The 19,751-nt window shown below is 46.0% G+C and overlaps 1 protein-coding gene across 1 annotated transcript in view; it reads left to right on the top strand.

The window, feature by feature from the left end:
* Positions 1-19,751, top strand: part of HCN4 (hyperpolarization activated cyclic nucleotide gated potassium channel 4) — a 392,202-nt gene that overhangs the window by 137,152 nt on the left and 235,299 nt on the right. Inside the window, exon 2 of the mRNA XM_033920731.1 lies at positions 7,487-7,910. Coding sequence (XP_033776622.1) covers positions 7,487-7,910 — 424 coding nt within the window. The remainder of the gene's footprint in view (positions 1-7,486; positions 7,911-19,751) is intronic.

The following is a 19,751-nucleotide window of genomic DNA, read 5'->3' as shown; positions in this document are numbered from 1 at the left end:
CAGCAGTCATGCGACCGGGTAACAAAGCCCCCCTGACCCTGCACGCTGTCTGATTCGGCTGCTGTTGAACAGTTTGCGTGCCGGAACCCTTCTCAGGCTGAGTGGAATTTGGGTTATGAGCTGCAGGGAGTGGTTGTGAATTTCTCCGTGAGAACCTTGTGCATCCTCCTCCAGCTTGAGTCCGCACTAGACGTCCGCACTAGACGTCCCCACGTAGACGTCCGCACTAGACGTCCGCAATAGACGTCCGCACTAGACGCCCGCACTAGACGTCCCCACTAGACGCCCGCACTAGACGTCCCCACTAGACGTCCGCAATAGACGTCCCCACTAGACGTCCGCAATAGACGTCCCCACTAGACGCCCGCACTAGACGCCCGCACTAGACGTCCCCACTAGACGCCCGCACTAGACGTCCCCACTAGACGTCCGCACTAGACGTCCCCACTAGACGTCCGCAATAGACGTCCCCACTAGACGTCCGCACTAGACGTCCCCACTAGACGTCCGCAATAGACGTCCCCACTAGACGTCCCCACTAGACGTCCGCACTAGACGTCCGCACTAGACGCCCGCACTAGACGTCCCCACGTAGACGTCCGCACTAGACGCCTGCACTAGACGTCCCCACTAGACGTCCCCACGTAGACGCCCGCACTAGACGTCCGAACTAGACGTCCGCACTAGACGTCCCCACGTAGACGTCCGCACTAGACGCCCGCACTAGACGTCTAGTGCGGACGTCTACGTGGGGACGTCTAGTGCGGACGTCTAGTGCGGACGTCTACGTGGGGACGTCTAGTGCGGACGTCTAGTGCGGACGTCTACGTGGGGACGTCTAGTGCGGCCGTCTACGTGGGGACGTCTAGTGCGGGCGTCTACGTGCGGACGTCTACGCGTGCGCGTCCTCGTGCGCGCGTCTTACATTCAGCACCAAGTGGCAGAAACCTAAACCCCAAACTCAGATAAATGCATTCCCAGGCCTTGTTCTCCCCTCCTCCAGGTCAGATTGCTGTTGAAAGCTGAGGCAACAGGAAATACGTCAGCCTCGGGGAGGATCGGAACTCAAGCTGGAGGAGGATGCACAAGGTTCTCACGGAGAAATTCACAACCACTCCCTGCAGCTCATAACCCAAATTCCACTCAGCCTGAGACTGTTCAACAGCAGCCGAATCAGACAGCGTGCAGTGTCAGGGGGCTTTGTTACCCGGTCGCATGACTGCTGAAGGCAGCCAAAGCCAGAAAATGTGAACTTTAGGACTGAAGAAAAGGCGAGGGAAAACCTCACTCCTCCCTTGCAATAGGGACACCTTTCCCCCCCTCTACAGCTCTAACTATGTACCTCACTCCTGCTGGCCCTAGTGCCCTCCATCACACACAGATCTACTAATATACCCCGTTCCTTCCTCGCAGTGCCTTCTGGTACTCACAAACACACCCCCCCCCCCCTCCAGATGGCTTCACATGCAGAAAGAAAGTAGGGCGTCTCATTATTTCTCCAGTGCTGGTGCCAAGAAGCAGACAGAGATTCTGATGTACTAAGGAGCACTTTCTCAGAAGCAAAACCTCCCCCTTCCCCAGGAGTGCAGAATTTGGTTTGAGTTGGGTTTGAACTTGCCAGGGCTGGACAAATTTCTTTCAGTTTGGTCCCAGGTATAGACAGAGCGTCTATTGCCTTTTAACTGGATTCCAAGCCTGAAAACATGTTTCCAAGGGTCGGTCCTTGAGGGGGTCGGTCGGCACGGAGACGGAGAGGTATTAGAACTGGGTCAGATCCCTGAAGAAGCTCATTCTCCTTCTATCAGTTTGGTTCGGTGCAGTGGCGTACCTAGGGGGGTGCGGGGGGGGCGGGCCGCCCCGGGTACCAGCCCTGAGGGGGTGTTCCCGGCCTTGCCGCTCAGTCCCCCCCCACGCCCGAAGGACCGCTCGCCCCACTGACCTTCCAGCACACCTATGAAGCAGCCCGCAGCAGGATCGCGACGTCAGCAATCCCTCAGCTGCTTGGGCGCTGCTTCCTGCGCCGCGGTCCCGTCCCTCCTCTGATGTCAGAGGAGGGGGCGGGACCGCGACGCAGGAAGCAGCTCCTAAGTAGCGCAAATATAGCTGACGTCGCGATCCTGCTGCGGCTGCTTCATAGGTAGTGCGGGGAGGCCAGGGGGGCGAATGGTCCTTCGGGGTGGGTCGGGGCATCAGGCCTTCAGGGTGGGGCGGGCGGGCGGGCAGGCAGACTTTCAAGGGGGAGGGGGGTGACAGGCAGGCAGGCAGGCCTTCAAGGGGGGGTGCAGGTCTTCGGGGGGGGGGTGCAGACCTTCAAGGGGGTGCAGGCCTTCAAGGGGGGGACAGGCAGGCAGGCCTTCAAGGGGGGGACAGGCCTACAAGGGGGGGGGGCAGGCCTACAAGGGGGTGCAGGCCTACAAGGGGGGGGGACAGGCCTTCAAGGGGGGACAGGCCTTCAGGGGGGGTGCATGCCTTCAGGGGGGGTGCCGACCTTCAAGGGGGTGCAGGCCTTCAAGGGGGTGCAGCCCTTTGGGGGGGTGCCAACCTTCAAGGGGGGGTGCAGGCCTTCAAGGGGGGGGGACAGGCCTTCAAGGGGGGACAAGCAGGCAGGCCTTCAAGGGGGGGACAGGCCTACAAGGGGGTGCAGGCCTTTGGGGGGGTGCCAACCTTCAAGGGGGGGGACAGGCCTTCAAGGGGGGACAAGCAGGCAGGCCTTCAAGGGGGGGTCAGGCCTTCAAGGGGGGGACAGGCCTACAAGGGGGTGGGACAGGCAGACCTTTAAGGGGGGACAGGCCTACAAGGGGGTGGGACAGGCAGACCTTTAAGGGGGGATAGGCCTTCAAGGGGGGACAAGCAGGCAGGCCTTCAAGGGGGGGTCAGGCCTTCAAGGGGGGGGACAGGCCTTCGGGGGTGCAGGCCTTCGGGGTGGGTGCAGGCCTTCGGGGTGGGTGCAGGCATTCGGGGTGGGTGCAGGCCTTCGGGATGGTTGCAGGCCTTCAGGGAGGGACAGACCTTCGGGTGGGGGGTACAATCCTTCGGGGAGGGTGCAGGCCTTCAGGGGTGGGGTTTAGGCCTTCAGAGGGGGACAGACCTTCGGGTGGGAGGTAAAGTCCTTCGGGGGGTGCAGGTCTTCAGGGGTGGGGTGTAGCCCTTCGGAGGGGGGACAGACCTTCGGGGGAGGGGGGTCCTGGTGTAAAAGTACACAGAGGGAGAGAGGGAAGGGGGGGTTCAAAGATACGTGCATATGCCAGACTTTGGGGGTTAGAAATAATGGGTCTAAAAACAGAGGAGTGGGAGAGAGATGGTGCATAATGGGATTTAGGGAGGGAAGGAACAGAAAGGGAGAGAACTTGGAAACAGGGGATGGTGTGGAGGGGGGATAGAGATACTGGATAGGAGGATAGTTGGGAACAGAAAGGGAGAGATGGTGGATCCTGGGGTGGTGGGGAGTTGAGAAAAGGTGAATCTGTGGATGGAGACAAAAAAAAGGAAAGATGCCAGATCTCCGGGAGAGGGAAGGGAAACGGAAGGGGAGAACAGAGATGGCAGACGGATGGTTAGCACGGAGAAAGGAGACCCTGGCAAGCAAGACAACAAGAGCCTGGGACCAACAAGATTTGAATATTGATCAGAGAACAAAAGGTAGAAAAAATAATTTTATTTTCTGTTTTGTGATTACAATATGTTAGATTTGAAAAGTGTACATGAGACAGCTTGAAATGGGAACTTTTCTATTTTTGTGAATGGCAAGGCTGAGTTCAGTTAAAATATATGCTTTATAAGAAAATATAATAATGTGTTTTATAAAGTTTATAAGCATTGCTGGCATACTCGGTGAGGTGTTCCTAGTGTTGGTGGTGGTGGTAGCATGTCAGTGTGTTGAGAGGAAGAGGTAGTCTGGGAAATTCTGCTGAGCAAACTCTGGGCCCATTTCCACCCCCAGTTAGTCCACTCCACTCAACTGGTTCACACACTGAGTGGGTCTTTGGGTGTTATTTCTGGGTAGTTGTTTTAGAATCTCTTCCAGTGGTTTGTCAGTATCTCCTTCTGGTCCAAGGAAGGAAACTTTGTCAACCTTAGCATTGACCTTCAGAATATGTTTGTAACAGCGCTGCTTGTGTGGCATTAGGCTATGTAGTGATCGAAAGAAAAAAACAGACCTTTGCACATTTTTGCACTATATGGTGGGTGTATGAGGAGATTCATTTCCTGCACAGTTAAGTCCATTTTTTCTACTGAATAATAGTATAGGTACAATGAAAGTAAATAGCAAAAATGTTTGAGTAGATAATTAAGGAAATCTTTTTCATATTGCTTGCTTATGGACTGGGAAAAAAGACTGTTCAAGCAAATGTCTCCAGAACTGCTTTAATGGAAAAATGTGATTTTTTTTTTTTAAAGTACTTTGTGAAATTTATTGTTGTTGTGAAATTTATTGTTATACTTTGTTTAAACTTAAAAAGCGGTGTCATTAACAGTGAATCTAATCGAAAAATCGATTCAACAGGGTGAATCGGATCGAATGAAATATTTTTCTCTGAATCGGGCAGCACTATTGGCTACCATGAGAATGGGCTACTGGGCATGATGGACCATTGGTGTGACCCAGTTAGGCTATTCTTATGTTATGTTCTCATCTGTAGGGGCCTTTGTTTTCACTTCTTATTTTAATGTATTTTTTTCCTGGGAACTTATCAGTGTTTTTTTATAATGGGAACAAAAATGGAAGAGAATTAATGTGTGTGGAATGGGGGGGGGGTAACTAATTTCTTCAGCTAAATAATTCAATCCACTTCAAACAGACATAGGAGAACTCACGCACCATTCACACACCCTCCAACCAAAAACGTCAAAAGAAAAAAACTGTTCGACAACCTCCTAGCCATTCGAGCTGCAACACTTGACCCCCAACTCTACAACCTATTGACCTCGACCACAAACTACAAAACCTTAAAAAAAGAAATAAAAACCCTTCTATTAAAAAAACACATAAAACCAAACTAACATAATCAGAACTGTCCCAAGCATCACCTGCAACTACTCCATATGTACTTCTGATGTCATGACAATTCAGACATAATTTATGTTATGTTATGTTTGGAATAATGGTTACATAAATGAGGTTCAATAAAAGAAAATTTTCTGTGGGAGCATTTGTTGGAACTTCTGTTATCCTGATTTCTTCTATCTGTGGGCTTTCTTTAGCTAACCTACTTATCTGGGGCTTTCCACTTCTGCAGCTGCCCTTTTCACGGTCCACTTTGCGCTTGCACTCTCTGGGGAGGGGGGGTTGGGTCTGGGCTTGGTGGGGTAGGTGTGTCTGGTAGTTTTGTCTGGGTGGTGGCTGGGTGTTTCTTGGGTGCTTGTTGTGCGGATTGGTGTGTCTGGTGAGCGGTCTGGGTGTTGTTGCTTGTGGGGGTTTTTTTCATTATAAAATATGGCTGAGGGTCTAGTCCGGCTTATTATTCTTGTGGGTTCTGGGGTGGGATTTGTTTGCTTGCCCCAAGTTTTGGCCTTTTGTTGTGTATTGCTATGCCTCTCATTGGCAATTTTCTCTTGGGAGAGGCTTGTTCATGCTTGTTGTTGCTGTTACTCTCATTCTGTGTTCTTTTTGATAATGTATAAGTTTCTGTACAGACCATGGTTGCTTGTCTGGACCTTTTGCCATTCTCAATAAAAATACTTTGAAAAAAAAAAAAAAAAAAAGAAAATTTTCACTGCCTGTTTCTATTCTGACCATTTATTCCATTTCATGGTTATTGCAAAAAAAAAAAAAAAAAAAAAATTTTACATGAGGGGGGGGGGGGGGTGTCAAAAAATGATGGGCCCCGGGTGCCACATACCCTAGGTACGCCACTGGGGAGGAGAGAAGCTGATATGCACGGACGGGGAGAGGGACCTTGGGGTGATAGTGTCCGAAGATCTAAAGGCGAAAAAACAGTGTGACAAGGCAGTGGCTGCTGCCAGAAGGATTCTGGGCTGTATAAAGAGAGGCGTAGTCAGTAGAAGAAAGAAGGTGTTGATGCCCCTGTACAGGTCATTGGTGAGGCCCCACTTGGAGTATTGTGTTCAGTTTTGGAGACCGTATCTGGCGAAAGACGTAAGAAGACTTGAGGCGGTCCAGAGGAGGGCGACGAAAATGATAGGAGGCTTGCACCAGAAGACATATGAGGAGAGACTGGAAGCCCTGAATATGTATACCCTAGAGGAAAGGAGAGACAGGGGAGATATGATTCAGACGTTCAAATACTTAAAGGGTATTAACGTAGAACAAAATCTTTTCCAGAGAAAGGAAAATGGTAAAACCAGAGGACATAATTTGAGGTTGAGGGGTGGTAGATTCAGGGGCAATGTTAGGAAATTCTACTTTACGGAGAGGGTGGTGGATGCCTGGAATGCGCTCCCGAGAGAGGTGGTGGAGAGTAAAACTGTGACTGAGTTCAAAGAAGCGTGGGATGAACACAGAAGATTTAGAATCAGAAAATAATATTAAAGATTGAACTAGGCCAGTTACTGGGCAGACTTGTACGGTCTGTGTCTGTGTATGGCCGTTTGGAGGAGGATGGGCAGGGGAGGGCTTCAATGGCTGGGAGGGTGTAGATGGGCTGGAGTAAGTCTTAACAGAGATTTCGGCAGTTGGAACCCAAGCACAGTACCGGGTAAAGCTTTGGATTCTCGCCCAGAAAAAGCTAAGAAGAAATTAAAAAAAAAAAAAAAAAAAAATTTTAAATTGAATCAGGTTGGGCAGACTGGATGGACCATTCGGGTCTTTATCTGCCGTCATCTACTATGAAGCCTTCTAAAGCAGCGGCGGCAGCAGCGCTCTGAATGGGCTGCTTTGCAGCCTTCCCCGCCGGGGCCTTCCCCCTGCCACATCACTGATGACATCATCAGTAATGCGGCAGAGGGAAGGCCATGAAGTAGCCCGTTCAGAGCACTGCTGCCACTGCTTCTTTAAGAGGCCTCGGAGTGGAGGTATGTCAGTCCTATGGTGGGAGGGTCGGCTAGTTTCTGCTGCACAGGGGGGATGGGAGGGAGGGATAGAAAGATGCTGCACAAGGGGATGGGTGAGAGGGGAGGAAAGATGCTGCACATGGGGAGGGAAAAATGAAAGAGAAATAATTGGAGTGGAGGAGAGGAAAGGAGAGATGATTGCTGTACATGAAAAAAAAATAAGATATCCCCTGAAAATAAGCCCTAATTCGCTTTTTTGATCCAAAATTAATATGACACTGTCTTATTTTCAGGGAAACACAGTATATTAATAAGTAACGGTGATTAACATGACTTTGCAAAGGAAATTGCATATTTAATTAATTTTTCTAATTATCAGTTAATAAGGACAATTTGCATGCTGCTAACACTTTCAATTAAGAGTTTATGGCTTTGTCTCTGAGTTGCTGTTGCTTTTTTTTTCTCTCTCTCTCTTTCTTTCAATTTTTTCTCATACCTCTTATTTTCCTAATCTTCCTCTGGTTTTTGGTTCTAGATTTTATTGGGATCTCACTATGCTGCTACTGATGGTAGGGAACCTGATCATCATCCCTGTGGGCATCACCTTCTTTAAAGATGAGAACACGACACCATGGATTGTCTTCAATGTGGTCTCCGACACTTTCTTCCTCATTGATCTAGTTCTGAACTTCCGAACAGGGATTGTGGTGGAGGACAATACGGAGATCATCTTGGACCCCCAAAGGATTAAGATGAAGTACCTGAAGAGCTGGTTTGTGGTGGATTTTATCTCCTCTATCCCCGTGGACTACATATTTCTCATTGTGGAGACCCGCATTGATTCGGAGGTTTACAAAACAGCTCGGGCACTGCGTATTGTTCGCTTCACCAAAATCCTCAGCCTTCTCCGTCTGCTGCGGCTCTCCCGCCTCATCCGCTATATCCACCAGTGGGAAGAGGTGAGCAAGTATATACGTTTGCATTTATTTAATTTGCCATACCACTTACCCTAAAAAAAACATTACATTACATTAGTGACTTCTATTCCGCCAATACCTTGCAGTTCTAGGCGGATTACAAAAGAAGATAACTGGACATTTCCAGGAAAATTACAAATTAGGGTGCTGTTTACATGGTTGAGACTTTGATGGGAAATTTACAAGAGTGGGGATAGACATGGAGATGTTAGGATTTCTTGATCAATTTTTTGAATAACAGGGTTTTGATTTCTTTTCGAAATGATTTGAAGTCGGTCGTTGTCAGCATCTTGGAGATGGGGTGATCAAGTTTTGCTGCTTGCATTGCTAGTAGGTTGTCATGCATCTTCTTGCGCTGTGTACCTTTGATTGGGGGGTGGGTAAATGGGGGTCTGAGTTCACTAAAATTCCAGTTCACAAAAGTACTTCAGCAAATAGATCGAATAGCGCACAAATAACATGACCTTACGTTCTAGTAATAGGCATCCAGGAAGAACCCCAGTTTAATTCTTCCTTCCTGTTTACATGCTTTGTAACAATGATACCGTTTCATGTTTGTTGACTATTTTTAAAAAAAAAAAAACATTTGGCAGTGATGGAACTGTTACAATTGAGTAGATCCAATTTACTGGTGAACTTTTATCTTGGATGCTCAGCATCATCGTCATTAGAAACTCTTGCCTTGTAGCAATAACTTTGAGATATCTAGTTTTCTTCAGACTATTACAGCTATTAGAATCTTTGCTTACTGATGAGACCACCTTCATCGATATTCTAACCTCCTGTTTAACATCAGTAAATCTACAACACATAATAGACAAAAGTTTCCTCTTTTTTTAAAAAAAAACAACAACAAAACACCTTATAGTTTTTGTTCTTTTCTGGATATCTTGGATGTTATTTTTCAGGAGGGAGGTATTAGAACAGGGTTGTCAAAGTCCCTCCTCGAGGGCCGCAATCCGGTCAGGATTTCCCCAATTAATATGCCTGAGATCTATTTGCATGCACTGCTTTCATTGTATGCTAATAGATCTCATGCATATTCACTGGGGAAATCCTGAAAGCCCGACCAGATTGCGGCCCTCGAGGAGGGACTTTGACACCCCTGGGTTAGAATGTAAAAATGCTTCTGTCAGTCAATCAGAAGCAAGACCTGACAGTAAAGATGAGTCAAATAATCACAATTAGTGACTAAGGTCTCAAACCCTCTCTCTCATTCATATATTTCCCCAAGAACAGAGTTTATTGGATTATTTATTGTCATATGATTGTTTAGGAGTTTTGTGTTCTTTCCTATAATTGTCTGGGTTCACGCCAGCCTGATCAGTGATCTTGGTTCAATAAAACCCTAGATGAAAGATGATTTAAGCACTATCTCCCTCGTTCTATGATTTTGTAACTAAAGTTAGGTACCATTTACAGAACAGTGCTTAGTGACAGGTGTCTTGCCTAACTTTAGGCATGGCCATTTTCACCAACTCGAAATGCGAAGGCACAAAGTGGAACCCAAGTCTCTGGATGTCCAAGAAATACTGTTTATTCAAACAGTCAGATTTTTTTTTTTTAAAAAAACCCCATATTAAAGCAGCCTCAGGATTTATTTAGGTATAAAATGTGTCACTGATGGTTTTAGGTACCACACAATTTGTGTCATTTAATTTAGGACCCCTAAGGAAGGCTGAGAGTTCGCCACAACGCGGACAGTGTAGGGTCCGAGTCTCACTTTTGTGAGCATGTACCATCAGTGACACATTTCGTACTTAAATAAATCCTGAGGTTGCTTTAATTTGATTGGTCTGTGCCACTTTTAGTCTCAACATAGGAAGGGAAAAGCATTAGGATCCATCAGAGCTAAATTGTCATAGAGATCTGTCAGAGCCATAACCTATGCTGAGACTAGCCCCCTCTTCTACGAAACCGTGCTAGCGGCTTTTACTGCAGAGAGCCGCGCTGAATGACCCGCGCTGCTCCCGTATTGATTCACAAGGCTCTTACTGGCCACATTGAGGGCCTGTATTGTAAGATGGCAGATGACCTTCAGAATAAGCTGTCACTGGTGACATATGGACCTCCCACAACAGAAGCTTTTTTTGAGTTACCATACAATGAATCCACTCCAAAAATTCATAGCACTGACAAAGTTCTCTGCACAGTCACTAACAACAGATCAAATTTTGTTAAGGCATTCAAGGCTTTCTCAGAGACAGAAACAACTATCGTAGAACCAACACAATTTGTGTCCTCACAAATCAACAATGGAGAGGTGACCTTCACAAACATTGCAGACATCCTAGACAACCAAACAGATGCAAAAGCAACAGAATATGCACTCCCGTCTCGTCATCATTGTAGTACTCACACAATGAACTTGATTGCTGTGTCTGATCGAGAAGGAGCCAATGAAGATGCAAATTACAAGAAGTTAAGCCATAGAACCTTGACGAAATGCGGTGCCCTCTAGGACAAGTGCAGTAAAAGTCCACAGGCAGCTGAAATGGTGTACGAAACATCGGAAACCAAACTTGTGGTACCAAATGTTACTAGATGGGATTCATTCTATTATGCTGTTGGCAAAGTGCATTCTATTGTGGCGAAGAAGTCTGAAACTGTGCTCAGTGACAGCCGTGAAAAGCTTTCCCTAACAGCTTTCTGCTCAAATGAAATTGTTTTCATGGCAGAGTATATTAAGGTGATGAAACCAATTTCTGTGGCATTGGACATACTGCATGCTGAAGACCAGTGTTTCATGGAAGGTCTTCTGCCAACAATTTCTTCCCTGCGTGCACTTCTTAACTCCATCAGGCCTTTGCTCATATTTGCCAGCCCACTTGTTGAGGCTCTAGTGAATGGAATCATTAGGCGCTTTGATCCATAGTTTCGTAGTTTATTTAAATTTTGATTAAACGCTTATCCAAAGGTACAAAGCGTTGTACATAGTAATTTAAAATAGCTGGGAGATGAACATTTTTAAATTATTAGACATACACCAACTAAACAAACATGCTTATGACCTGAAAACATTGGGGGAAAAAAGGGAAGAACTACAATTTCTTAGAAAGAATACATACAAGGAAAATACAATAGGAGAGGGGGAAAAGTTAAAAAGTGCGGAAGTAAATACGTGTGTGAAAATCAGTTATAGGCATCTTTAAAGAGCAAGCATTTTAGGCTGCTTTTGAATTTCTGCAAGTTTTGTTCAGCTCTAAGATACAGAGGGAGAGAGTTCCAAATTAAAGGGGCGATGACTTAAAGCTAAGGATGATTTGATAATAGCAAGTGTTTCATATTCACACTTCAAGCTGCACGGGATTCAGTCAGATGCTACCGGAGCTCATACCATATAAGAACATAAGAATTGCCGCTGCTCGGTCAGACCGGTGGTCCATCCTGCCCAGCAGTCCGCTCACGCTGCAGCCCCCAAGTCAAAGACCAGTGCTCTAAATGAGTCCAGCCTCACCTGCGTACGTTCCAGTTTAGCAGGAACTTTTCCAACTTTGTCTTGAATCCCTGGAGGGTGTGTTTCCCTATAACAGACTCCGGAAGAGCGTTCCAGTTTTCTACCACTCTCTGGGTGAAGAAGAACTTCCTTACATTTGTACGGAATCTATCCCCTTTCAACTTTAGAGAGTGTCTTCTCATTCTCCCTACCTTGGAAAGGGTAAACAATCTGTCTTTATCTGCTAAGTCTATTCCCTTCAGTAATTTGAATGTTTTGATCATGTCCCCTCTCAGTCTCCTCTTTTCAAGGGAGAAGAGGCCCGGTTTCTGCAGTCTCTCACTGTACGGCAACTCCTCCAGCCCCTTAACCATTTTAGTCTCTCTTCTCTGGACCCTTTTGAGTAGTACCGTATCCTTCTTCATGTATGGCGACCAGTGCTGGACGCAGTACTCCAGGTGAGGGCGCACCATGGCCCAGTACAGCGGCATGATAACCTTCTCTGATCTGTTTGTGTTCCCCTTCTTAATCATTCCTAGCATTCTGTTCGCCCTTTTTGCCTCCGCCGCACATTGCGCGGACGGCTTCATCGACTTGTCGACCAGAACTCCCAAGTCTCTTTCCTGGGAGGTTTCTCCAAGTACCGCCCCTGACATCCTGTATTCGTGCATGAGATTTTTGTTATTGACATGCATCACTTTACACTTATCCATGTTGAACCTCATTTGCCATGTCGATGCCCATTTCTAGAGCTTGATTATGTCACATTGCAGATCTTCGCAATCCCCCTGTGTCTTCACTACTCTGAATAACTTCGTATCGTCTGCAAATTTAATCACCTCACTCGTCATACCAATGTACAGATCATTTATAAAGATGTTGAAGAGCATGGGTCCAAGCACCGAGCCCTGCATCACCCCACTCCGGTGTGGCACGGCTCTTCCAGTCCAAGTATTATCCATTTAACCCCATTCTCTGTTTCCTATGCTCTAGCCAGTTTTTATTCCACGTGAGTATGGCTCGCAATTTTCCAAAGTAGTCATTCATGTGGAACCTTGTCGAACGCCTTCTGAAAATCCAGATATACAATGTCGACCAGGTCGCTCTTGTCTATTTGCCTGTTTACTCCCTCAAAGAAGTGCAGCAAGTTTGTCAAACAAGATCTGCCTTTGCTGAAACCGTGCTGGCTGGTCCTCATCAGACCATGTCCATCAAGGTAATCAATGATGTGGTCCTTTATCAGCGCCTCTACCATCTTTCCTGGTACCGAGGTCAGACTCATCGGTCTGTAGTTTCCCGGATCTCCCCTCGAACCTTTTTTGAAGATCGGCGTAACATTCGCCACCTTCCAGTCTTCCGGAATCTTTCCTAATTTGATCGATAGATTGGATATTAGTTGAAGCAGTTCAGCTATAGTCACTTTCAGTTCCTTGATGACCCTCAGATGGATGCCATCCGGTCCCAGGGATTTATCGCTTTTAAGCCTATCAATCTGCCTGCATACCTCTTCTAGACTGACCGTCTTCATTTCCAGCATATAGCCTGATGGGTTCTGGTATGCTGTGTATATCCTCTTCGGTAAATACAGATGCAAAAAATATGTTCAGTTTGTCGGCGATTGTTTTGTCCTCCTTTAGCACTCCCTTTATTCCATGGTCATCCAACTGTCCCACTGCTTCCTTTGCAGGTCATTTCCCCTTAATATATCAAAAGAACAGCTTGAAGTTTTTCACCTCCTTGGCTATTTTTTCCTCGTAGTCTCTTTTGGCCCCTTTTACCGCCTTATGGCACCTGCGTTGATGTTGTTTGTGCTTATTCCAGTTTTTGTCTGTTTTTGACCTTTTCCCTTCCTTAAATGAAGTTTTCCTGTCTCTGATCGCTTCCTTCACCTCTACAGTGAACCACGCCAGTTCTTTGTTCTTTCCCTCTTGGATCCCTTGTTGTTACACAGTATATATAGATTTTGCGCCTCGGTGACTGTGTCCTTAAAAAGGGACCAAGCTTGCTCTAGCGTTTTCACTGTGCTTATCCTCTTCTTAATCTTCTTCCCCACCATGAGTTTTGTCTCTTGGTAATTCCCTTTTTGGAAGTTCAGTGCCATGGCCGTCATTCTGGACCGATGTTTCGCCGGTGCATCCAGGTCGAAGCAAATCATGTTGTGATTGCTGTTTCCCAGTATCCCTTCTACTTCTACACCTTGTGTCAGTCCTCGCAGTCCATTTAGAATTAAGTCCAGAATTGCATTTCCTCTTGTATTTTCCTTGACAAGTTGTTCCAGGAAGCACTCGCCTACAGCATCCAGGAACTTAGTCTCCCTAGCGCAGCCGGAGGTGCCTAGGTTACAGTCTATCCCCGGATAGTTGAAGTCACCCATGATAACTGTGTTGCCTCCCTTGCAGTTGCGTTTAATCTCATCCATCATTTCTCCATCAATTTCTTCGGACTGCCCTGGGGGTTGGTAGTAGATGCCGATCTTTGTTTCCAGTCCTTTGTTCCTGGAATTTTGACCCATAGAGACTCTAACTTATCCGTCTGTTATGGTGTGTTCTCTCCAGTAGATTCAATTCCCTCCTTTTTGAGTCCTTCTGTCTCTGCGGTATAGTTTGTATCCTGGTAGCACCGTGTCCCAGACATTTTCATCAGTCCACCATGTTTCCGTGATGCCGATGATGTCCACGTTATCTTTTTGTGCCATAGCTTCTAACTCACCCATCTTATTCCTTAGGCTCCTTGCGTTCGTGTACATACACTTGAGTTTGCGGCCTGTTCCTTTCTTGCATTTCCTTCCCTCTTGTGTCCCTTTTGATCTGTCTTGCCTGTGATCCGGTGAGTCTTCCCCTCTATCTTCCTGCACGGTATCCTCCAGGTATACCGGTTCCTGAACCATTGACTCTCTCGGTCGACTGTCGGCTTTCCCCCTTCTTCCTAGTTTAAAAACTTCTCAACTTCTCGCTTGATGTTGCTTGCAAGTAGCCTCGTTCCATCTCTGCTGAGGTGGAGTCCGTCCTTCCTGAATAGCTTGCCCTTCCCCCAGAACGTCAGCCAGTTGTGCACGAAGTGGAATCCTTCTTCCTCATACCAGCACCGCATCCACGTGTTGACCGCTTGCAAGCAATGTGGGCTCAGGCTGATGCTGCAAACACAACTCCTAATGCATCATCATCTTCTTCTGCTTCTATGAATCGAATAAAAGGGGACAACACTGTGTAGTCGGAACTAGACCTGTTCTTTAATGATGGTGCATGTGATATATCCAGTCTCCAGCGCTATACAACTGTGAAGGAAGTGTTTATTGTGAAGAATAAGAGCCTTCCATCAAGCCCACCAGTGAAGAGATTCTTCAATATTGGTGGACAGGTTCTTACACCACACAGGAACAGTTTAACCAATGAGCACTTTGAAATGCTTTTAATGCTCAGAGCAAATAAGAAACTCATTTGAAAATAAAGTACTTATTGTTATACTGTTCAAATAGTTATAATTAATTTAAAAAAAGTAACTACTAACTACCTAGTTATTTTTTTAGTAACTCGTTACTTTTTATCCCATGTAACTAGTGAGGGTAACTGGTTACCGTTGTTTTTTTTGGTTTTTTTTACTGAAGCTTGAATGCTGGACTAGAAGAAGACAAGGACTAGGGTTGCTTTCAGTAAGTCTTAAGGTCACTACCCCTTCAAGAAGTGCGTCCAATACAAAAGGGCAAGGATTAGTAAAAGCAACGAGATTTGACAAAATGCTGCACTCATCGGCCCTCACAAAGGAGAGAGTGTGACGCAGCGGTTAAAGTTCCAGCCTCAGCATCCTGAGGTTCTGGGTTCAAACCCATGCTGCTCCTTGTGATCCTGGGCAAGTCACTTAAGCCCCCATTGCCCCAGGTACATTAGATATATTATGAGCCTACCAGGACAGGCAGAGAAACATGCTTGAGTACCTGAATAAATTCATGTAAACCAATCTGAGCTCTCCTAAGAGAACAGTATAGAAAATCAAATACATAAGTATGGCAAAAATAGGGACCAAATGGAAACCTGACAAGCTTGCAGTAACAAAAAAAAACCAAACAAACCCCAAGCTCAGAGGTAGGGCAGAAATTGTCAAGCGTGCCGTGAACCAGCGCAGCTCTTTCTGGAAGGGCAGATGCTTTGCAACTTCAGAATCACACGTTCAAGGCTGGCTTGTGTCTGGCAGCTATTAATAATGGGAAAAGAAATCTGAAATGACATTGGAAACCTGATGTTTTGCGATTTCCCCCCCCCCTGATCTTTTGGGTTGGAAACAATACGAAACAGTAGATATGAAACAACCAGGGAATTGTCACTGACATTTACCATGTTGTTTCAAATGAATGCGCACCCCTGGTACACAGAAGCCAATGATTCAAAGCAGACAGTCATAATAGGTGGTGAAATTAAATATGTAGAATCAGCATCAACAGCTGATGCTTTTGCTTTGTGAAATTGGGCAGCATTAATCATCAATTTTTAAAATAAGTTGGTGAGCCTTCCCAAATGATTACTCTTTGAAGATAGAAACATAGAAACATAGAAATAGACGGCAGATAAGGGCCATGGCCCACCAAGTCTGCCCACCCCAATAACCCTCCCCTACCTTTCTCTGTGAAGAGATCCCATTTTGACTTAAAATCAGGCACGCTCCTGGCCTCGACCACCTGCAGTGGAAGATCATTCCAGTGATCAACCACCCTCTCGGTGAAGAAGTATTTCCTGGTGTCACCGTGTAGTTTCCCGCCCCTGATTTTCCACGGATGCCCTCTTGTTGCCGTAGGGCCTTTGAAAAAGAAGATGTCCTCTTCCACCTCGATACGGCCCGTGAGATATTTGAACGTCTCGATCATGTCTCCCCTCTCTCTGCGTTCCTTGAGTGAGTATAGCTGCAATTTTTTCAGCCTTTCCTCATACGGGAGATCCTTGAGTCCCGAGACCATCCGGGTGGCCATACGCTGGACCGACTCAAGTCTCAGCACATCTTTGCGGTAATGCGGCCTCCAAAATTGTACACAGTACTCCAGATGTTTGGATGTTTTGGATAGTTTGCACTTTGAGATAGATCTGGCCTTGCAGTGATCACATTAATACTTTTATGACTGTGGATATTGTAATACATTAAAGGAAGGGGGTAAAGCGCGGACCTCGCGGATCTTAACTGCACGTCCTTAAAAATCTGAGTTCCGTGCCATTTGTAGTCTCGGCATAGGTTATGGCTCTGACAGACCTCTCCTCAAATCACGTCGGGCTGGGGGGGAGGGGAAGTCTGCAACGCGATGACATCACATGCATGTGCGCATGATATGCGTGCATGCACGGACTTCCTCCCTGTCCAACGTGATTTCTGAACAAGAGCAGGCAGTGGGGGGAGGGGGGGAGGCGGGACCAGGGGTGAGATTTTCTGATTGAAAAATCTGGCAACCCTACCTTTATTTGTTCATTCAAGTTACTACTACTGCTATTACTATTTAAGACTTCTATAGCGCTGAAGGGCATACGCTGTGCTGTACATTTTGGACATTAAATAGACAGTCCCTGCTCAGAAGAGCTTACAATCTGACTTGGACAGACAGATATGAGAAGAGTTAGGAGTTGAAAGCAGTGTTAAAGGGGTGGGCTTTTAACATGGACTCGAGCACTGCCAGAGACGGGCTTAAGCGGGAAGGCGAGCAGCTCCGTTTTCGCCATATTCTGTTTAAGATGGCGGTGAGACAACCAGGTGGCAAGTTGTATATTTTGGGGGGCTGTTTGTGTTAAGAGAAATTTGGCAATAACTCCATGAGCTCCTCTAAAATTAAATGTGCCAAAATAATTCTTGCATCTCATTTTCATTCAACCACAAATGCCACTCTGCCTTGTTAAATTCTGCTTTCATTCTGGCTTTGCTTCCTCTCACGCACTCTTTCATCCAGAAAGTCTTCTGCTCTAGTTACATCCTAGCCCGGAGTGAAATCCTCTCAGGTGGCGTTAGGCAGCGCGTCTTGCATTACCTGAGCTCTCACGCTCTCTGGAAAGCACCGTGATAAGGGTGAGAGAGTGTGCCGATGGGATGGCTTTGCTTCTCAGGACTGCAATGCAGTGCCTGGTGTTGTGTGCACTGCAGCTGAATGTAACACGGCTGGGACTGTGTCCTTAATGGGATGAAATTGCTGCTATTTCTTCTGATTTATCACATCTTCTGAAGTCTCCGAATAAATAAGTCAGAGCTGTGCTAGACTTGTGCTGATATACTGATTCAAATTCAATAAAGGTTTTATTTAAAAAAAAAAAAAAAAAAAAAAATCTTTACAATGTTTCAGTAATCATTTCGTAAGTTTCCAGGAAGCATTAATAGAATGTTGAGTGAATCACTGACTTCTTGTGGTTTCTCCGAACATTTGACTTTACCTTTGGCTTCCTAAGTGATCAGTCACCAGAAACTCAGGCTCTCCTGATACACTTACCATTCAGTAATGTGTGTAGAGGCCAGACGCAATGGTCTCGTATTTCAGTTCCTTTTCCACATCTCACCTTCCTCCGACAGTAACACTGGGTGACCTTAGATCTCAAGATAACTATGGACTACATATTCAAGAGCCACTGCTGATGCATGAACCAAGGCATCCTGCCCGTAGGCTTCCATGCTGAGTTCATCGACTGAAAAGTGTCTGGCCTTTGAGTTCACTGCCGAAGTCATCAATTCCATCTGAGGCTGACCCCAGCACCATAAGATGAGACAGAATGCCTTTTGCGAGAGGGATCATTCTCCCAGGTCCAGGACCTGTCAGCTGAGGATGTCTGCCTGAACACCGACGGCTCTGGCCACAAGGACCCCAGTATTGTCAGCTATTAGTTCTCCCTAAGGCCAAATATTTCAACTCTCTGAGGCGTCCAAATCCTACAATCCCCAAAAGATGTTTACCATATTTTCATATGAATATACAAAAACAATTGGCAACAAACTTTATCACCTGGTGGAAATATGCCAAAATGGGAAACTTTAAACAGATACACTTCTCCCTCCGTATTTGTGTATTCAGTATTGTTTGCGGTTTTTAGCTTGCTGGCTCCTCCCCCAACCCCCATTATGTCAGCTTGCATAGCGAAATTGCTGATTCCAAGCGTTTACAGAGAAAATCGCCAATTCCCAGCACTTTCTTCACCGTGTTTCGCCTCTCCTTCAGGAACAGGCCAGGTCTCCCCACCATGTTATTTGCGGTTTCACCATAATCACGATGGTTTTTAATAGAAAACAGCAAATAACATATAAGAACATAAGAACATAAGAACTGCCATCTCCGGATCAGACCCATGGTCCATCGAGTCCGGCGATCCGCACACGCGGAGGCCCAGTCAGGTATACACCCGATGTAGTTTTAGTCACCCATATCCCTCTATGCCTCTCATAAGGAGATGTGCATCTAATTTGCCTTTGAATCCCAGCACAGTGGATTCTTTAATAACCTCCTTTGGGAGAGCATTCCAGGCGTCTACCACTCGCTGCGTAAAACAGAACTTCCTGACATTTGTCCTGGACTTGTCCCCCCTTAGCTTCAAACCATGTCCTCTTGTCCGTGTCGCGTTGGACAATGTAAATAATTTATTTTCCTGCTCTATTTTATCGATGCCTTTCAGCATTTTGAACGTCTCGATCATGTCCCCTCGCAGCCTTCTCTTCTCAAGGGAGAACAGTCCCAGTTTCTTGAGTCGTTCCTCATATTCCAAGTTCTCCATACCTCTTATTAACTTCGTTGCTCGTCTCTGCACCCTCTCCAACAGTTTTATATCCTTCTTTAGGTTGGGAGACCAATGTTGGACACAGTATTCCAAGTGTGGTCTGACCATTGCTCTATAAAGCGGTATTATGACTTTCTCCGATCTACTCGTGATTCCTTTCTTTATCATGCCTAACATTCTGTTTGCTTTCTTTGCTGCTGCCGCGCATTGTGCCGACGGCTTCAGAGTCCTATCTATCAGTACATCTATCTGTATTTGCAGTTCTTTTAATCCCCTATCACAGCGAATACGGAGGGAGAAGTGTACTAAAAAAAGAGAGTATGTCAAGCAATTAATAATAGGATATCAGTACGGGTAAAGCTCACTAATAGGAGCAAGATTTAACCCTGGGCAAGATCTCATAGATGACGAGCACCAGACACAAGGTCTAAATAAGACCTGCCCCGTACATCATTATGTCCAATAATTTTTAAATTTATTAGTGCAAAAATCCATAAACCATAAGCATAAAATCAAACCAGGTGAAAAAAAGTTTTTTAAAAAACAACTTTTTAATCTCCCGGTATCAAAATTCATCAAAAGACTTTATAAGAACCATTAAAGTGCAATGTGCTGGCAGTAAAAAGTCCTGAACAAACTATAACCATTAAGGAGAAATACTTAGCT

The sequence above is a fragment of the Geotrypetes seraphini genome, chromosome 14 (assembly GCF_902459505.1).
Source record: "Geotrypetes seraphini chromosome 14, aGeoSer1.1, whole genome shotgun sequence".
Classification (NCBI taxonomy): domain Eukaryota; kingdom Metazoa; phylum Chordata; class Amphibia; order Gymnophiona; family Dermophiidae; genus Geotrypetes; species Geotrypetes seraphini.
This window is presented reverse-complemented; position numbering and strand designations above follow the sequence as displayed.